We start from the raw sequence: 18,328 nt of genomic DNA, 5'->3' as shown, positions 1-18,328 counted from the left end.
GTGTGACTATAAATGTCTCCCAATCTCTCTAAGCCTCAGGCAACTTTCTAAAACTTACCTACTAAGTTATGGGTGCCTCCTTTACTGGAAAGATCCCCTATTTGGATTCTCCACTTCTCTGACCAGACACCATGCCCCAGAGGACTTAACCCTTTCACCTTCAGAAACTCGTGCCTCAGGGTCCTGACTGGTCATTACCTCAGTCATCTGGTACAAGGAGGCCTGCCTCCAACCATGCCTCACTCTACTCTTCAGCCTTCTTCTCACAGCTACCTTGACACTGCACAAGTATACTCCACCTCCAAGCTGCCATCGTTAATTATTGAACCATAATCAAACCAGTACTTCTGTTGTTCCTGGATAGAGCATGCCAACCTACACTTCTGGGGCCTCACTCAATCCTCAATCCAGTACCTTTCCAGTCAGTCAGTAAACATTTACTAAGCACATACTATGTGCCAGGCACTGTGCTAAGTGCTGGGGACACAAAGAAAAGCAAAAAACAGTCCCTGCCCTCAAGGAGCTCACAGTCTAATGGAAGAGGGAACATGCAAACAAGATATAAACAGAGTAAATCCAAGCTAATCTCAGGGAAGGCTCTAGGATTACGGGGGATTAGGAAAGGCTTCCTACAGAAGGAGGGACTTTTAGCTGGGATTTCAAGGAAGCCAGGGGAGCTGAGAGGAGGCAGAGATGAGGACTGCAGATATGGCCCACAGCCAAAGAAGATGACCAGAATCCAGAGAGGAAGAGCAAGAAGGCCACTGTCATTGGAAACCATGATACCCCTTCCCGGCTACCACTCACCTAAATGAGGTGGCTATTCCATTAGAGAGAGTCCAAAAGACCTCCACATGTCTAACCCCAGTGCTTAGCACATTTCTTGGCACACAGTAAACACAATAACGGCTGTTTCCTTCATTCTTTCCAAAATCCATTAATCACATTCCATTGTGCTCAAACAGCTGGATACAAAGTGTGTGGGGAACCCTCTTTTGGAACATAGATACACAAAGACTCCCAAGTAAGACATTATATACATATACATGTATATTTACAGGGCTCCCCTTCCACTAGGATTAGAACTTGAACTCCAGTTCTCTCCTGGCACCATCTTGAATAGTCTCTCTTGAAAGTGAAAAGAAACTCCAAAGACAAGGAAATTGACCTTCTGAAGCCAAGACAGATAAACCCATAACTCACTTTATAAGAGAAATAAGTCCCTGCCTCTCCATTCCTTATGCCATAAAGAATAAGCCTTGAAAGCCCCAAAAGCCAATTTTATACTTAACAACCTATAAAAGAAGGCTTCAGGCTGCGTTTAACAAGGAGCTCACAGCTCTCCTCAGAGGGGCCCAGGGATGCGCTTCCTTCCCAACAACTTCCCCCAGTGCCCTAACCCAGGACAAAGAGCAGTCAGAGAAGTCTAAGGCTGGCTGGAAACAAGTCTGAGAGGTCAACAAACCAAGCCTCAGCTTTCTGTGGAAACTCCCACAAAAGGCAATGTGGCCAAGAGGGTAGAGTCAGAGGAATTCCCAATCAGGGCGCCATGTACAAATCTAACTCAAGTCAAGAGGTCAGGTGGGACAGGAGGAAGAGGAAAGAGACAAATGATTTTAACTCCATTCTTATCTGAGCAGTCCAGTCATCAACAAGCAATTATTAAGAACCTACTATGTGCAAAGAATGGCAAAAGACAGTCCCTGCCTTCAAGGAACTCACAATCTAATGGAGGAGAAAATATGCAAACATCTAGGTACAAGCAAGCTACAGACAGGAGACATTGGAGCTAATTTTAGCACTGGCACTAAGGGCAACAGTGCTTCATAGTTTACACAGCATTTTCCTCACAACTCCATGCATTAGACAGGGCTTGCATTGTTACTTCATTGGGGTGATGGAAGCAATCTGGGTTAAGTGACTTGCCCAGGGTCACACAGCTAGTATCTGAGATGGGGATTTGAACTCAGGTCCGATGTTCTATATGCCGTGCTACCTACCCCATTATCTCATTTTACAAATTAGTTAGCTGAGGCATCTCCCTCCTAGTCCAGGGCTCTGGCATTAGCCATTCTTGTCCCTTCTTGGGTCACTTTCTTTCCCGTAACAAAGCTTTAAAAAAAAAAAACAACAAACCTAATCCCCAACCTGAACCCTTTTCATTGTCCGTAGGATCTTCCCCCAGCCTCAGCTCATACTCTACTTGAACCATGGTGCCACTGTCTTTTATTTATCTTTTGTTACTATCCTTGCAGGAAGAGGGGAAGGTCAAAATATGAGAGCAAAGGGATGGCTGATTGGATAGATGTATGAACAGAGAGAGAGACAACTTAAGAAACGCAAGAAACCTGAGATAGGACACCTCTATGGGAAATTTTGCCTCAGTTTACAAAAAGTCATTAGGGAAGAGGGTGCTTTGCCACACTTTCATCTGAGGGCCTTAGGGATCCCTGCTTCATTTTGAATTCAGAGCCCCGGTCACACATGTAAAAGGACAAAGCAGCCAGCCAGCAAGAAGCCGCCATATTGCATACTCAATCTCTCCCTCCCCATCCAGGTCCTCACTTCTCCAGAGTTAAGAAACAGTAAAGTAACGTTGGCAATTATAGACCAAAAAAAAACGCCATACCACATATTTCAATTATAGCTACAATAAAACCTCAGAAAGGGTACCACCTCCCAAATTCCTGGATCTCTCTAACTAACTCATCTAACTAAGAGATGCTTCACACTTTTTTTGATTATTGTTAAAACTGTGTGCAAGGAGGCTGACCACCTTCCCAAAGCGCTAAATTTCTGGAAACAGAATATTTACATTTGGAAAATCCCAGGGGCTCTGGTGACTCTACCAGGAAAGGGGGGGAGGGGAAGGGAAGTCAGCATATCCATCAAGACTGTGAGAAAGAGCCTTGGACTCTCGATTTCCCAAGAAGCCCTTGACCCAAGCGGTGCCCGGAGAGGCTAAGGGGAGCTACAAATGAGGCCTGGTCCAGATCCACAAGAGCCTGGATCCTTCCTCAGGCTACTAGGGTCAAGTCTGGGCCCTTTGAAGACTGACAGAAAATGAAAAGCAGCAGTGGCCCCTTGAAGAGGACATCACCATAATTGGACCTGCTTCTTTCATGGTAATTTTCCTATTAACTCCCATTAAGTCCTTTTTTTTTTTTTTACCCTGCCACCCTCCTCCTTACATACACACAGGGTGTATTTATTTAAAGGGTACTTTTTAAAAGTTGCAACATAAGCCTTGATTTTAAAAAGGAATAAAATACAATTCTTCCTTTTCAGCTTTTAAATATATAAATACATACAAATATATAAAAGGGATAGGCAAGGCGGTGGGGGGGGATAGAGAAGGGGAAGGAGCAGAGCAGCTTAAAACTTACCCCCAACCTGTGTGCTCTGCAGGGCTCTAGGACAATAGATGGGGGTGAGGGTACTACAGAGACAATGCAGAGGAATGGCCGCCATATTGCTAGCTAGACATGGGTTCAGGAACAAGCCCTCCCACTCTCAACCTGTGTCATTTGGAGCAAGTCATTTTATCTCTATAGGCCTCAGTTTCCTGTTCTACAAAAGGAAGAGGTTCAAGTGACTGGTCTTTCAGGTCCCTTCGAGCTGCAAACCCATCATTTTATGAACTCAACAGCTCTGATTCAGAGCAGGAACCTTTCCATTCTATTTTCCCTAAGCATTCATCAACACGGTCTTCTGCTTTCCGGCAGTCATCCAAAAAGCCTTCCTAGTTTCCCAAGCCTGGCCTTCTCTATGAAAGACGATCTAAGCTCTAAACAAATACTCCCTTCTCCCACCTGGCAGCCCCTCTCATTTTTGGCTGTGATTTTCTACATTGGGAATTATCCTTCCTACAAACTTCCAGTTCCCCAGCCAATGTGGCAAGAACGTGTCTCTTGCTATTAATCCTCTGACCCTCTTCAGCATCCCCAGGGTGCCCTCATGTCTGGGAGGCACAGTACAAGTTTGGTCGATGGAACCCCAAACCCTAGGTGGCAGCCTGTCCTAGGACTGTCTTCTTCCTTCCATCCCCGCAGATCTGTGTATGCGAGGTTCCAAGGATTCTCTTGATCCATGGGGTCACAGACTTAGATCAGAAGGGACTTTCAAGACCACTGAGTCCAACCTCTTCTTTTTGTATATGAGGAAACCGAGGCACAGAAAAATCAAATGACTTGCCAAAGTCCCTCAGGTAGTACGTCTCTGAGGCAGGATTTGAAACCAGGTTTTTCTGACTCCAAGTCCAAGACTCCCTATCCACTCCACCTAGTTCCTTCTCCCTTCCTTGCCTGTCCTCATCCTGCTTAGGAGACGTTGGCAGCTGCCCTGGAGTCTGGAAGGCAGAAGACACCCTCCAATCCTTCCCATGTTGCACCTGTCTCTGCTGCGGGTTCTCATACTGGGGCATCTCACATTAAACCATCCAGCTTTCCCCTGTGTGAGTTTAAAAGCCCCAAAAAAGGTTTTGTATTCCTGGCTAGTCTAATTCTTCAGTGAAACCTCCCTTTCAATCCAAGGGCAATTGTGACAAGCTAGAGCAGCTGCCGTGAGTAATGCTAACATCATCTTTGGCCGTATCTGCATCACTTTCCAAGTAGGGAAACAAAGTCATCCCCCTGCTAAGGGACCAAACACATCCACGTGGGAGGAGATCAAGGCTCGTGCTCTGTGATGGCAAAGATTTGGTATGGAGCTGGGCCACAGCAGGGGCTGTGCAGACTTACCTTCTGCCACATGTTGATGAAAAACAGCTCTCGAGAAACATTGAAGGAGACATTGGCATCGTAGGCGTCGTCCCCCAGGTTGGAAATGGAAATATTAAGAGAAAGATTCTTCACGGCCCCCAGGGCCAGGTATGGTGTTTCTCCATCGACGCTGTAATTATAAATAGAAGGACATTAGCGTGTACCGGCAAGGTTCCTGGCAGAAGAAGCAGTGGGCCTTGGACATGCAGGCAGGTCTTGCTTTATGTAAATTCTCATTATGCAAATTCAACTTTACATAAAGAAATCTGAAAGATGTCCTTATTCAGAAAAAAAAATGCCAATGTTAACTTGACTGTGCATTCTATGCTTTCTCCCTCTGCTCCTGCCCCTCGGCTCAGTGCTCCCGATTCCCCGCCCCCACATGAAAGCAGAAGGACAGACTGAGCCAAGCTCCCAAGTGCTCTCCAGGCCTCTCTCCCTCAGGATCACAAGTAATTATGAAAGTGTTTTAATACTGAAACATGATGATCATTAATAATGTGATGATGAGGAGATGATCGTCTGACCTGCAGTCAAAATTCGTAATTCCATACTTTTTAGGTGGACACCAATAAATACACAGAAGTCATTACACCAAGTAAGATTAATTAATACTTAATTAATAAGATTGTGAACTCCTGGAGAGAAGGGAGCATCTTTTGCCTCTTTATGCATCCCTAGCACTTGGCACAGTCAGAGCCTTAGACCATAGTAGGTACTTAATGTTTATTGATCAATCGATATTGATTGATTGATGTGGAAAGCACTTTTAAAACCTTAAAGTGCTACATAAATACCGGTGATTATTATTTTGTGAATGGAGGTGGAAAGCTCGTGCTTTCATCCACACAGGAAACTCCAGGTACAGGACCTCCCTTTGCTGGCATTGACCAATGACTGGGCAGTAACTTACAGTCTTAGAATGTTGACTTCAGCACTGAGAGGTGCCTTGGTCACATAGTCTACCATCACCTCTGGGTCAGAAGCAGGACTTGCACCTGGACCCTCTGGACCCCAAGGCTGGCCTTCTGGGCACAGCCTCAGTCACTGGTCCCTTGGCTTCATCCTGGCCTTCTTTTTGCCACCCAGCCTGCCATTGTCATCCCTTGGAAACAGACTTCCAGATATAATGCCTATGCTTAAGCTAAGCTACCAAGCTTTGGAGTTCCCACTCTGGGGCCATGCCTTCCTTACTGGTGAGAGCATGAGTGCAAATTCAAGTAGCCCAGGACATCTCACCAGGGCCATACCCCAGCCTCAACCATCTTGCTGCTAGCCACCACCAGTTCCAGCCGTGCCCCCCTCATTCACCTCTTACTCTGGGCACCATAATCACATCAACCCTTCCATTGCTCCCAGACAGAGGGTCTCCATGATTCTAATACACCTCTTGGGATTCTGCATTAGAATGTAAGCTCCCTGAGGGAAAGAATGTTTCATTTTTGTATTCATATCACCCATGCTTAGCAGGGTGTTCAAAACATAAAACAAGGGCTTCATAAATGCATATTTATTCATTTCATGCTGCTCTATTTTTTTTTCTGGATATTGCCCTAGGAGGGGGGAAAAGCAAGGTAAAAAAACAAGGTTAATGCATTCTTAGATGGGCCTGCTGAATGATAACGAGTGGTTGGAATCATGCGATGCTTTACAGGTGAAAATGGGGACTCTGAAAGGAGATGGGGAAATTACTGGTGTCCACCCACACTGTTGTTTTAGATGGAGGACAAGCAACCAGAACCATCCGCCCCTAAAAACTCTGGCTTTCCTACTTTGGAAGTAAAAGCACTGATGGCCTGAACCGATCCAAATCTGTAACTTAGGAGAGAATTCCAAATCCCTGGGTTAGCGCCAAGAAAGTGGGACCCTGACCCCCGAGTGATTGCAGCAGTTATTTATTATGCAGGCTAATTTAATTTTAACTGAACTCAAGGCTATTTCTGTCCCATCTCAGGGATTTAAGGCATCACACTCAAGGAGGTTTGAGAACACTCTTTCAATTTGAACTTGAGTAGAAATTATAGGAATTAGTAGTGCCTGTCATCCTATCACAGAATGGCATCATCCTAGGTGGTGCAGGGCCTTTGCTCATGGCTATACCTCATGCCCAGAATGGCCCTCTCACCCCCACTTCTTAGAATCTTCCTTCAAGGCAGAAGTCAAGTGCCACCTCCTACATGAGGCCCACCCTGATCTCACCATTGCTAAGGAAGGGATCCTCTCTCTCCAAAATTGCTATTTACTTTGAATGTATGATGTGTTTACTATATGCCACTAAGTGTGCCATGTTTACTTTGTATATGTGACACATTTACTTTGTATAAGTGGTGTGCTTACTTTGTACATGTGACATGTTTACTTTGTATATAGGGCACATTTACTTATCTCCATACATGCATCTCCCCCAGGATAATATAAGCTTCCTGAGGGCAGGGCCTATTTCCTTTTCATCAAGTCCTAGCCCTAGAATGATGTCTGGAACATAGCATATGCTTAATAAACACTTGTTCTATAAATGACTCATGACTTGAGAAACAATAGCTTACTTCCAAATTATGCTAAGTGACATTGGAAAAGTCATCTTGACAGTTTCTTCATCTGTGTAATGGGGATAATTCTCTCTACCCAGATCAAATAAGATAATTTATATGAAGCACTTTATCAGTTAAGTATATAAATGTCAGCTGTTGCTGGTGTTGTGATTCTATTTAAAGGATTCAAAGAATCATAGCATGACAAAGCTGAGAAGAACCTCAGAGGGGCATCTGTTTCAGCCCTCTCATGTTGACGATGAGAAAAACTAAAGCCCCATTATAGGATTATAGTATCCTAGACCTACAGTAGAAGAGACCTCAGACACAATGTAGTCCAACCCCCAAATAAATATCATCATTTGTATTTATACAGTGTCCAGGCACTGTGCTAAATGCATTTTATAAATATTATCTCATATAACCCTCACAACAACCCTCTGGGGTTGGTGTTATTATTATCCTCATTTTACTGTTGAGGAAACTGAGGCAAACAGAGGTTAAAGGATTTGATGAAGGTCACACAGCTAGTGTCTGAGGTTGCATTTAAACTCAGGTCTTCCTGACTCCAGGTCCAGCAGTCCATCCACTGCACCACCTAGCCACCTCATTTTACAAAGAAGGAAACTCAGGCCCAGAGAGAAGTGATTTTTTTCAAAGTCACCCAGATCATAAGAAACAGAGTCAGGATCTGAACTCTGGGTCTCTAACTACAATGCTAGTGCATTCCTTCGTCCACTTTTTTAAAGAGATGAATTTTTTAAAACTCAAATGCAAGCACACACACATCAAGCTGTCAAAATTATTATCAGCAATAAAAGTCAATGCTGGCAGGACTGTGGAAAAACAGGAACACTCATTCCCTAATGGCAGAATGACAAATTTGTCGACCTTTTTGGAGAGCAATCTGGCAGTATACAGTAAAAGTTACAAAAATAGTCTTACCCTTTGACACAGTAATTCCATTTTCAGGATCATCCCCTGAAGTGGTATCCCAAAAAAAGAGCTCTCTGTTCAAAGATTTTCATAGCAGCATTGTGTGTCTTTTTTTAAAACCCTGAAAGCAGCCTACATATCCAAAAATAGCGTGATGATTAACTAAATGGTGGTATATTGATGTCATGGGGTACTGGAATGTAATTAAGAATGACAACGATGAGGAATACAAAGAAATCTGCAGAGCCCTTTATGAAGCAATGCAAAGCAAATAAAAAACAGAGCAAGAATAGAATCCCCACTAACTACAATCAGACTAGGAGAAGTAAATCAGAATGAATGAATAAAGAATGCTGAAGGGGATTTAGCAGAAGGGACTCAACTCTACACAGGCATAGCTCATTATTGCATTTTGCTTTATTATGCTTTGCAGATAGTGTGATTTTTACAAATTGAAAGTTTGTGGTGACCACCCCTGCCTTAAGCAAGTCCATTAGCGCCATTTTTCCAAAAGCATTTGCTCACACCCTGTCTCTGGGTCACATTTTAGTAATTCTCATAATATTTCAAACTTTTTCCATTATTATTATATCGATTATGGTGATCTGGGAAACCATAAACCATGCCCATAGAAGACAGTGTACTTAATCGATAAATGTTTGTGTGTTCTGACTACTCCACCAACCCGCTGTTCTACCCGCCTTGGGCCTCCCTAGTCCCTGAGACACAACAATATCGAAATTAGGCCAATTAATAACCCTACAATGGCCTCCAAGTGTTCAAGTTAAAGGAAGAGTCAATGTGGCAAACTTCATTGTTATCTTATTTTAAGAAATTGCCACAGCCACCCCCACCTTCAGCAACCACTACCCTAATCAATCAGCAACCATGGACTCTGAGGTAAGACATTCAACCAGCAAAAAGGTGAGGGCTTGCTGAAGGCTAACATGATGGTTAGCATTTGTCAGTAATAAAGTATTTTCAATTAAGATATGTACATTTTTAAAGACATAACACTACTGTACACTTAATAGGTTACAGTATAGTGCAAACATAACTTTTATATGCACTGGGAAACCAGAAAGTTTGTATGACTTGCTTTATTGCAGTGGTCTGGAACCAATCCCACAACATCTCCAAGGTTTGCTATAGAGTTATGGTGCTTTGTGTGATGAAATCAACTTACAGGTAAATAGTCACAAATAAGTATCACCGCTGATATTTAATATCAAGGTTTTTTCATTGGAGGAGAGGAGAGAAGAAAAAGGGAGAGGAGGAGATGAAATTGAAAAAGGAAGAAAAGAAGGCATTTCGTTAGCAACTGTACTAAGTAAGCACTTTACAAACACTATCTCATTTGATCCTGGAAGGTAGGTGCTATCATGATCCCCATTTTACAGTTGGAAAAACTGAGACAAAGGTTAAGTGACTACTCAGGGTCACTTAGTAAGTGTCTGAGGCCAGATTTGAAATCAGGTCTTTCTGACTTTAGGCCCAGGGCTCTATCCACTGAGCCACCTAGAAAAGCCAGGTCAGGAGTTAAAGTGACTTCTCCATGGTGCAATCCATTAATGCGAGAGCCAAGAATCACCCTCAGGTCTCCAGGACCGTAGAGTTATGAGCACTGTGTGCAGAGACCAAAAGCCCCATTGGTTCATACACCCCAGCTTCACTCCCAGCACCAGCTGCAGCCACAGCGCCAGCCCAAGCCAAGGCAGGGCTGGACACAATGGCCTTTCAAGTTGGAATTCTCTTCCACTGCAACGCCCTCAGGAAGCGCTGCCCTGAGCGGCCCCCTGTCATCTAATCTAGAAATAACAGCGGCCCCTGTGAAGGACAGCCTCTCAGCAAACATTCCTAGAGGCTTCAAACAAGCAGGCCCTGCTCCTGGCCAACATGGCCCAGGGGGCCAGCTTGTTTGTAGAAGAAGAACGGAACTCTTTGTCAACCGATTTTCTCCCCCAAAGAGTTTCATCCATTCCACTGTTGTTCTTCTCTTGATGGGAGAAGCACCATAGCTCGGTTGCATAAGAAGTGTCTCTCACAATATTCTTGAGTGTATTAAAGGCCAAATTGAAAGGCAGTGTGGTATAGTGAATAGAAGAGCTGGTCTTGGGCTCTGAAAGGACCAGTCCTGCCTCTGACATGTACTGGTTGTATGACCCTGGACCAGTCACTTCCCCTCAGGGGTCAATTCATCCCTCTAAGATCAGATGTTGAAAATCAAGCAAAAGTCTGCCTTGTCATAGGGCATTTCCTGTCCCAGTGAAAAATCTGGTCCAGACCTGGAGGACCTAATTACAGAAAGAGGTCAAGTGTGTGGTCATCACCTATGACAGCAATAAAGTCCTTCTGCTCAGACCATTGCTGATAACTGTGGTTATCAGGCAGTGGGAGGTAGTTAAAATCACTGGATTGCCCCTAGAAGCTACATCAGAATCCCAGCTCTACCTCTACCTGCCTGTGTTACCTTACCAAGCCACCTCCCCCTCTGGGCCTTTCTTTCTTCATCAGTAAAATAAAGGGGCTCTGGGTATGTGACCCCATGAGCTCTGGGGTTGGGGGGTGAGAGAGAAGTGGGGGTCTACACCTGGGACTTCACTGGGATACAAAACGCCCCCTGCCAGAGCGCATCAGCAGTGGACTCTCTCAGCTGCCTAGAGACCTGGCCAAAGTGACACGTACCCAATGTCCCAAAAATCTTGGGCCTCTTTTCGGTTTCAATAGCTTTAAGTATAGTATGTTAGAAAGAGCACTGACTCCAGGGTCTGAGTTCAAATTCCACTCCTGTGTGACCTTGGCCTGTCCTTTCACCTCAAGGAGACTCAGTTTCCTCTTCTGTAAAATAAGGGAATTAGACCTGGTGGCTTCTGAGGACCCTTCCAGCTTTACCCTAGACCTATGAGGGAGAGCCCCAGCCCTTCCTGTCTCTGAGACCATCCCACCTCCACTTTGCCACACAACCAGAACAATCCTTCACACTGGCAGGGGAAGGTATCAGAATTCTGTCACCAACACCCACACTGCTCGGCCTCATAGCAAATGAGCAACAGAGGGAAGCCTTCCTTTTCACCCCCACTATATTAGAGGAAATCACATCATTGGGGATTGGAATAAGTGTTTGTTTTCCCATAATTCTGCTACCAAAGATGATACCAAAGCAGCCACAGAATGTTGGAACCAAGAGGGACCTTGAAGGCAGTCTGTGGCGGCCCAGCCCTGACCAAGAATCCCCTCTAAGATGCTTCTAACAAGTGGCCACCCAATCTTGGCCTGCAGACCTCCAGTGGGGAGAAGATGGGAACCAGCTACTTCCCTGTACTTTTAGCTGCCTCCAAATTTTAGGAAGTGTTCCATGAGCACAACCCTAAAGGTATCTCTTGACACTGTCTGCTGTTTTTTTTTTCTTTCTTTTTCTTTATTTTTTGGTTAGGTAATGGGGTTAAGTGACTTGTCCAGGGTCACACAGCTAGTAAGTGACATATGTCTGAGGCCAAATTTGAGCTTAGGTCCTCCTGAATCTAGGGCCAGTGCTCTATCCACTGCACACCACCTAGCTGCCCTTACTCTCTGCCATTTTCAATGCATTTTACGATTCCACTAGTCTTTTCAGCTGTCCTAACACACCAAGGCCTCACTGGAAGCTTGCTTTGAGACAATCAGCTGCCTGGCCATGAAGCCCTCACCTTCTACTTGGAAAGGTGATTATTTTTTTAACCAAAATTGTATCTCAACAGCAAAGACACAAGTAAAACTCAGAAATAATTTAAACAAGTAAAATTGTGCCCCTGGCTTTGCAAAAAGAACCTTGATTACGGCCATATCACTTAAAAGCCAAAAGGGAACTTGGATAACATCGAAGCTAATTCTTTGATTTATCATGTTCTCTCCCCACCCCTAAGGAGTTTCCTCTTACATGCCCAAAGAGAATTTCCTGAGTTCCTGAAGTCATGGAATTATACTAATGTTAGTGCCATATCACACTAAAAACCAGTAACCAAGCAAACTGTGGAATAGTCAAGGAAATGCGCTCAGCCTAATTTCCCAGCGCATTTACAGCCATACCTTTAAATCCCAGAATGCCCAAGGCAATGGGAATGATGGAGGCCAGATGGTCTGATCATATCCATTAATTAATCAGTCCACGAGCATTTATGGAGCACTTACCATATCCTGGGCACTGGTGCTACATGCTGGGGAGAGAGAGAATGAAACAACATCATGTGTCTCGGTGTTCAAATGTGGAAACTGAGGCTCAGAGGGGAAAGGAATTTCACCAAATTTCCTTTGGAAGGACCTTAGAGATCCAGCCCATACCTGAACAAGGACTTCCTCTCTACCACTCCAAAGTGGTCATCCGACTCCTTCTGGGGGCCTTACTTGTTACAAAGCATCTGATCAAGGCTAAATCTGTCTCTCCACTTTCTAACAATAATAATAGCTAACATTTATATGGGGCAGCTAGGTGGTGCAATGGAGACAGCATCAGATCTGGAGTCAGGAAGATCTGAGTTCAAATCTGGTCTCAGACACGTAATAGTTGTGAAACCCTGGGCAAGTCACTTAACCTTGTTTGCCACAGTTTCCTCATCTGTAAATGAGCTGGAGAAAGAAATGGCAAACCACTCCTATATCTTCACCAAGATAACTCCAGACAGGGTCACTAAGAGTCAGAAATGAGTGAATGACATTTTTATCGCACTTACTATGGCCAGATACTTGTGCTAAGCTCTTTACAATGATTATCTTACTTGATCCTCACAACAACCCTGGGAGGTAGGTACCATTATTCGCTACTGAGCAAATGGCGGTTAAATGACTTGCCCAGGGTCCCACAGCTAGCGTCTGAGGCCAGATTTTAACTCAGGTCTTCCTGATTCTAGTTTCAGCGCTCTATCCACTGCACCACCTAGCTCTGCCTTTAGGGAAGACGCAGATGAGTCTTCACCTTCTTCCACACAGTAGTTCTCCAAAATCTTGACGACAACCATCATTCATTCCGTATGGCTCAGGCTTCTCTTCCCCAGGCTAATCATCGCCCCCTCCAACTGACCCCCACGGCCCTTCTGCATCTGGACTGGCCCCCTCCCCAGGTTCTGCAGCCTATCAGTGTCCTTCCTACTCTGAAAACGTCAGAACTAAACTGGGTATTCCAGGTGTGGCTTGCCCAGGGCAGAGTATAGTGGGCTGATCTCTGTCCTCCTGGATCCTGTCTTCCTCTCAAAGATATGGGGGCACAGTACATAGAACACTGGAAATGGAACCAGGAAGATCTGAATTTAAATCTTCCCTCAGACATTTATGTATGACCAGGGGCACACAGGGTCACTCACCTCTCTGTATCTCAGTTTCCTCATCTATAAAATGGGGATAATACCTGCCGTATAGGAAAATAGAAGGGGAAGGGGATAAGAGAAGGGGAGAGAGATAGAAGAGAGGACAGACTAGGGGAAGGAATATGCAGAATGCATGCCATCTTGGGATGGGGGAAGGGGGGAGTTGGGGTGAAAATTTGAAATTCAAAAACTTGTGGGAGTGAATGTTGAAAACTAAAAATAAATAAATTTATATTAAAAAAAATTTTTTAATTTAAAAAAAAATTAAAATGGGGATAATAATAGCACCTACCTCCAAGGGTTCTTATGAGAATCAAATAGTAAATTATGCATAAAGCACTTTTTAGCCTTCAAGTCTTATATAAATGCTAGCTATTACTATTATTATAAGATCACATTTTCCTTTTGGGTTACCATGAGATACCATGCCTATACATACTGAGCCTCCAGTGGTAAGATCCAAGGCCTGAGACCTGGAAGGGAGCTCGCCAACCTCCTCGCCCAACGATGAAACAGAGAGTGTTGGAGCAGGATTAGAACTCGGGAATCCTCATCTCCCAGCCACGGCTCTTGGAGAAATGAAAAGTGACCAAAATGGCTGGGGGCGGGAGCCAGCCTCTGTTCACAGAGAGCCCCTGAGCCTGCCATAAGGCCCAAGCTCTGAGAGTTCTCCCCAGTCTACAGGAAGTGGATGAAGCCGTATTTGTTTAACTTTCTTAGCTCACTGTCGTTAACAGCTGCCTTTCACTTTGGGTCATCATCTCCCGCAGTGAAATGTCAAAATATTTAGAATCTATCTTTAATCTTCACTGCTGGGAAAGCGTTTGAAATTTCCTGATTAGGGCATTTCTAGCAATCGGGGCGAGTGTCCGGAATGTTTCGCTAAGCAAGAACATGAAAGAAAACAGAGCGGCCAATTAAGAAAAAATTACCAAGAAACCTCCAAAGACGATGAGGTTAGGAATCCTGGGAGGTGGAGATGGGGCTCCACGCATGGTCGCCATGAGGAGAGGAGCACCGGTGTGGTTGGGTCCCACCAACAGCCTTTGGAAAGTGTCCATGAGCACAAACAGTATATTCATTCAATCTCACTGCTCTCAAGCAAATCCATAGCTTTAGATGGACTCACAATAATTGTTCCCATCACAAAATTTGAGGAAAACCTCTAAATACTCCCATTCAACCCAATGAACTAGAGTTTTGTTTCTCCCACACACATTCTGACATGAGGTTGGAGTTGTCTATTTCTACAGAAAAGGTAAATTTCAGAAGTATTTAAATCTCCACTATACACAAGAGGAAACTGAGGCAGAGAGAGGTTGCTGATGATCAGGCCATCACTAAGTACCACAGGTGTGACTGGAGCCTGGGGCTTCTGATGCCAAAGCCAACACTCCATCTGCTTTCTCTCAGGCCGACTCTATCCAGACCTCGCTCCATATCTCAGGACACTTTCCAAACCTCCTCTCCAGACTCCACACTTTCATGACCCCATGACATAAAAACCAGATGTTAATATGGACTCCTTTTATGTGACTCCCTTTCCACGTGACCATGGGTAATCACTTCATCTCTCCAGGCCTCAGTTACCTCATCTGTAAAATGAGTAGGGAAAACTTGGTGATAACTGAGGTCCCTTCTGTGTAGCTCTAAATCCACGGTCCCATGACCCTCTCTAGAGAATCTAATGCACAGTGTGGGCAAAAGTCAGAAGGAACGTCACAGAGTAAGTCGAGGGGATGAGATTTAGGGCCCAAGTTTCTAGTTTTATGTAAAACTCTTAATGAGGTCATCATAATAAACCCACATAATAAACCCTGGAGTGGCTTCAAGTACTTCAAGATTTACAAAACTCCAAGCATTTATTAAGTGCCTACCATGTGCTATGTGTTAGAAAGGCAAAACCAGTCCCTGCCCTCACAGAGCCCCCGGTCTAATGGAGAGAAAATATACAAAATACTCTGCCCCACAAAAGATACGGTCAGGATCAATAGGAGAGTCAACAGCGGGAGGGGGTGGGGGGGCCCAGAAAGGTCTCTTGCAGAAGGAAGCCCGGAAGGAAGCCAGGAAGTCCAGGAGGCAGAGGTGAGGTGGCAGGGGGGGAGCATCCCAGAGCATCCAAAGTCATGGAGTCACAGGATGGTGCAGCAGGGGTGAGGGGCGGCAAGGACAGTGCATGGGGTGGGGGGTGCATAAGGTAGAAGAAGACTGCAAAGGAAGAGGCCAGCTCGGGAAGGACTCTAAATGCTAAACACTGGAAATGCCAGCAAAGTGAAGCAGAAAACTAAGGCAATTCAGGCCGAAGCGGTCGTTTCCCTCAGAAACGACCAAGTAAGAAAATGTTTCCATCTCCAAGCCTTTGCACAAGCTGTGCCCCCCCCCGGCCTGGCTTTTAGAACCTTGTAGCTTTCTCCAAAGTTCAGCTCAAGTGCCAAAACCCCAAGCAAAGCATTAGTTAAGCAGATTGAGTAGCTATTCTTTCTAACATTAATGATTATTATTATTACTACTTTTATTACTCTGATGGGACACAGTGGCACATGTGTGCCCTAAACTCACTTGACTGTGCTTCTGTCTGTCTCTGTCTGTCTCTCTCCTTCCCTCCCTCTGCTCCTTTGCTCCCCTTCTCTCCCATAGCTCCCTCTTCCCCTGTATATGCAGTTTGCAGGACAGAACGGCCTTGGGTCTGGATGGGCCCAAGGAGGGGAATCTAACTCCACCCAATTTGCAGAAAGCTTCAGTATCTTTAGAAGCATGCTTCAATCCTCCAGGGAGCTACGATTTTATCAGTGCACATATTCCCTCCACCAGGTCAGAGCACAGCCCTGCTCTAACTCTCTAGGCTATCTTTGAGAGTTCCCGTGACCCAAAAATCCACTGCCCTGCGGCCACTCCAGGGATGACCCCTCCCAGCAGGGTCCACAGATAACCAGCACACAAACAAATCACACTGGAGTCAGAGAAATTATGGCCTCTATTTATAGAAGTCATTTGTGATGAATTTGCCTATTAACACTGAGCTAGGAATTTCCCCAGAGACCCTGTACTTGCACGACCCTCGGGAAAGGTCTCTTTCTCCTTTGAGCCAAGTCATCTGTTGAGTGCACGGATTCCTGCCAGCCCAATCTCCTGTTGTTCCCAGCCTAAAGATCCTGAACGTTACTGGCTGGAGAGAGACAGAGACAGAGAGGGAGAGGGAGAAAAACAGACAGAAACAGAGACAGAGAGAGACAGACAGAGAGAGAGAGACAGAGAGAGAAAGAGAAAACAGGGACAGAGAGAGAGAGAGAGAGAGAGGAGAGAGACAGAGAGAGACAGAGAATGAGAGACAGAGAAACAGAGAGACAGAGAGAGAAAGAGAAACAGGGACAGAGAGAGAAAGAGAGACAGAGACAGAGAGAGAGAGTTTGTTATGCCACCAGCTCCCTTCCAAAGGTAAGGCTTGTTGATGAGAGCTTTTGGTAAAAGACCGACTAAAAGACAGATATAGTCTGTCTGCAGCATTCCTCCATCTACCAGTAAACCTTCTGAAAAAGGAAATGAAGTCACCCAGAATAATCTGCTTTGGGTGAAGCCTTGCTGGCTCTGGGTGATCACTGCCTTCCTTTCTGAATGTTCAAAAACCACCCTGTTAACATGTTCTAGAATTCTGCCCAGAATCAAAGTCAACGTCACTGGCCTATCTATGAGCAGCCCTTCAGTACAAGTCGGGACTTCTGCCCATCCCACCCTCCACAGCTCCACTAACCAGCAATGTCATAGAGCCCAGTGACCATCTAGTCCAGCCTTCTTTATCTACGCTCTCCTCGTTTAACAGGTAACAACAAAACAGAAGGCCAGAGAATGGAAGAGATGTGCCCAAGCCAACAGCTTCACAACGGCATGGTTAGCGCTGGGCCCCCTGCTCTCCTTGCTGCCTCTCGCCCCATCCAGTGGTGAGCGTGGCCATCTCATGACCACAACTAGTCTCTGAGGCCCAGCGAGGCAGGGAGCACGGACGGGAGCTGGCCACCTGCACGGCTCGATGCTCCTTTGAAGCGCGCACTCCCTCACCTGCCACCGCCCCCAAAGCAAACCCAAGAATGGCTGCCATGGGGGTGTAGCGTGTCCAAGGCTGGGGGCTCTTTTGCTGTCTCATCACTTATCTTGGGCTTTGACTCTCATCTTAACTATCTGTATGCTGGTGTTTTCTTCAGTAGAAAAGAGAAATCCTAAAAAGAGTCTGCTCAGATTTCACTCCCTCCCATGTCAGCATCTTCTCTTCTGCTTCAAGGAATGTTCTGAGCTGTCCTTTGACCCTCATCTTGTGCCCACCATGGCTAATAAAAACATGAGTGTTCAGTGTCCATCGCCAGCCTCAGTTTGCTCCAGGATCTCACGCCCCCGATGCTGTTTGCACAAACAATTCCAGGCAGGCGAGATGATACGAGCAAAGCCAAGGAGGATAGGCGAGGATAGGCAAAATGGGTGGGGGAGAAGAGGCCATTTGTGGGGGCCAGAAAAGCCACAGAGGATCCCACAAGAAGAGAAGTCAAGGAAGGCCCAAAGATCCCAGTCTCTGGGAGGACTTGAACGCCAGCATTAGGAATTCACACTTTATTTCAAGCAGTGGGTCAATACTGGAGACTTATAAATACCTTAATTAGTAGTCATTCAACAAACACAAGCATTTAGTAAATACTTACTATGTCCCAGGCAGGCAGCTAAATGGCAGTGGATCTGGCCTGGAGTTAGGAAGACCCAAGTTTAAATCCAGCCTTATAGA

General features: G+C 45.3%; 1 protein-coding gene across 1 annotated transcript in view; it reads right to left on the bottom strand.

Moving 5' to 3' along the window:
- ITGA9 (integrin subunit alpha 9) overlaps positions 1–18,328 on the bottom strand; it is a 354,182-nt gene that overhangs the window by 118,572 nt on the left and 217,282 nt on the right. Inside the window, exon 18 of the mRNA XM_020979532.2 lies at positions 4,740–4,890. Coding sequence (XP_020835191.1) covers positions 4,740–4,890 — 151 coding nt within the window. The remainder of the gene's footprint in view (positions 1–4,739; positions 4,891–18,328) is intronic.

The sequence above is a fragment of the Phascolarctos cinereus genome, unplaced genomic scaffold (assembly GCF_003287225.1).
Source record: "Phascolarctos cinereus isolate Bilbo 61053 unplaced genomic scaffold, phaCin_HiC Scaffold_4;HRSCAF=312, whole genome shotgun sequence".
NCBI classification, from domain to species: Eukaryota; Metazoa; Chordata; class Mammalia; order Diprotodontia; family Phascolarctidae; genus Phascolarctos; species Phascolarctos cinereus.
This window is presented reverse-complemented; position numbering and strand designations above follow the sequence as displayed.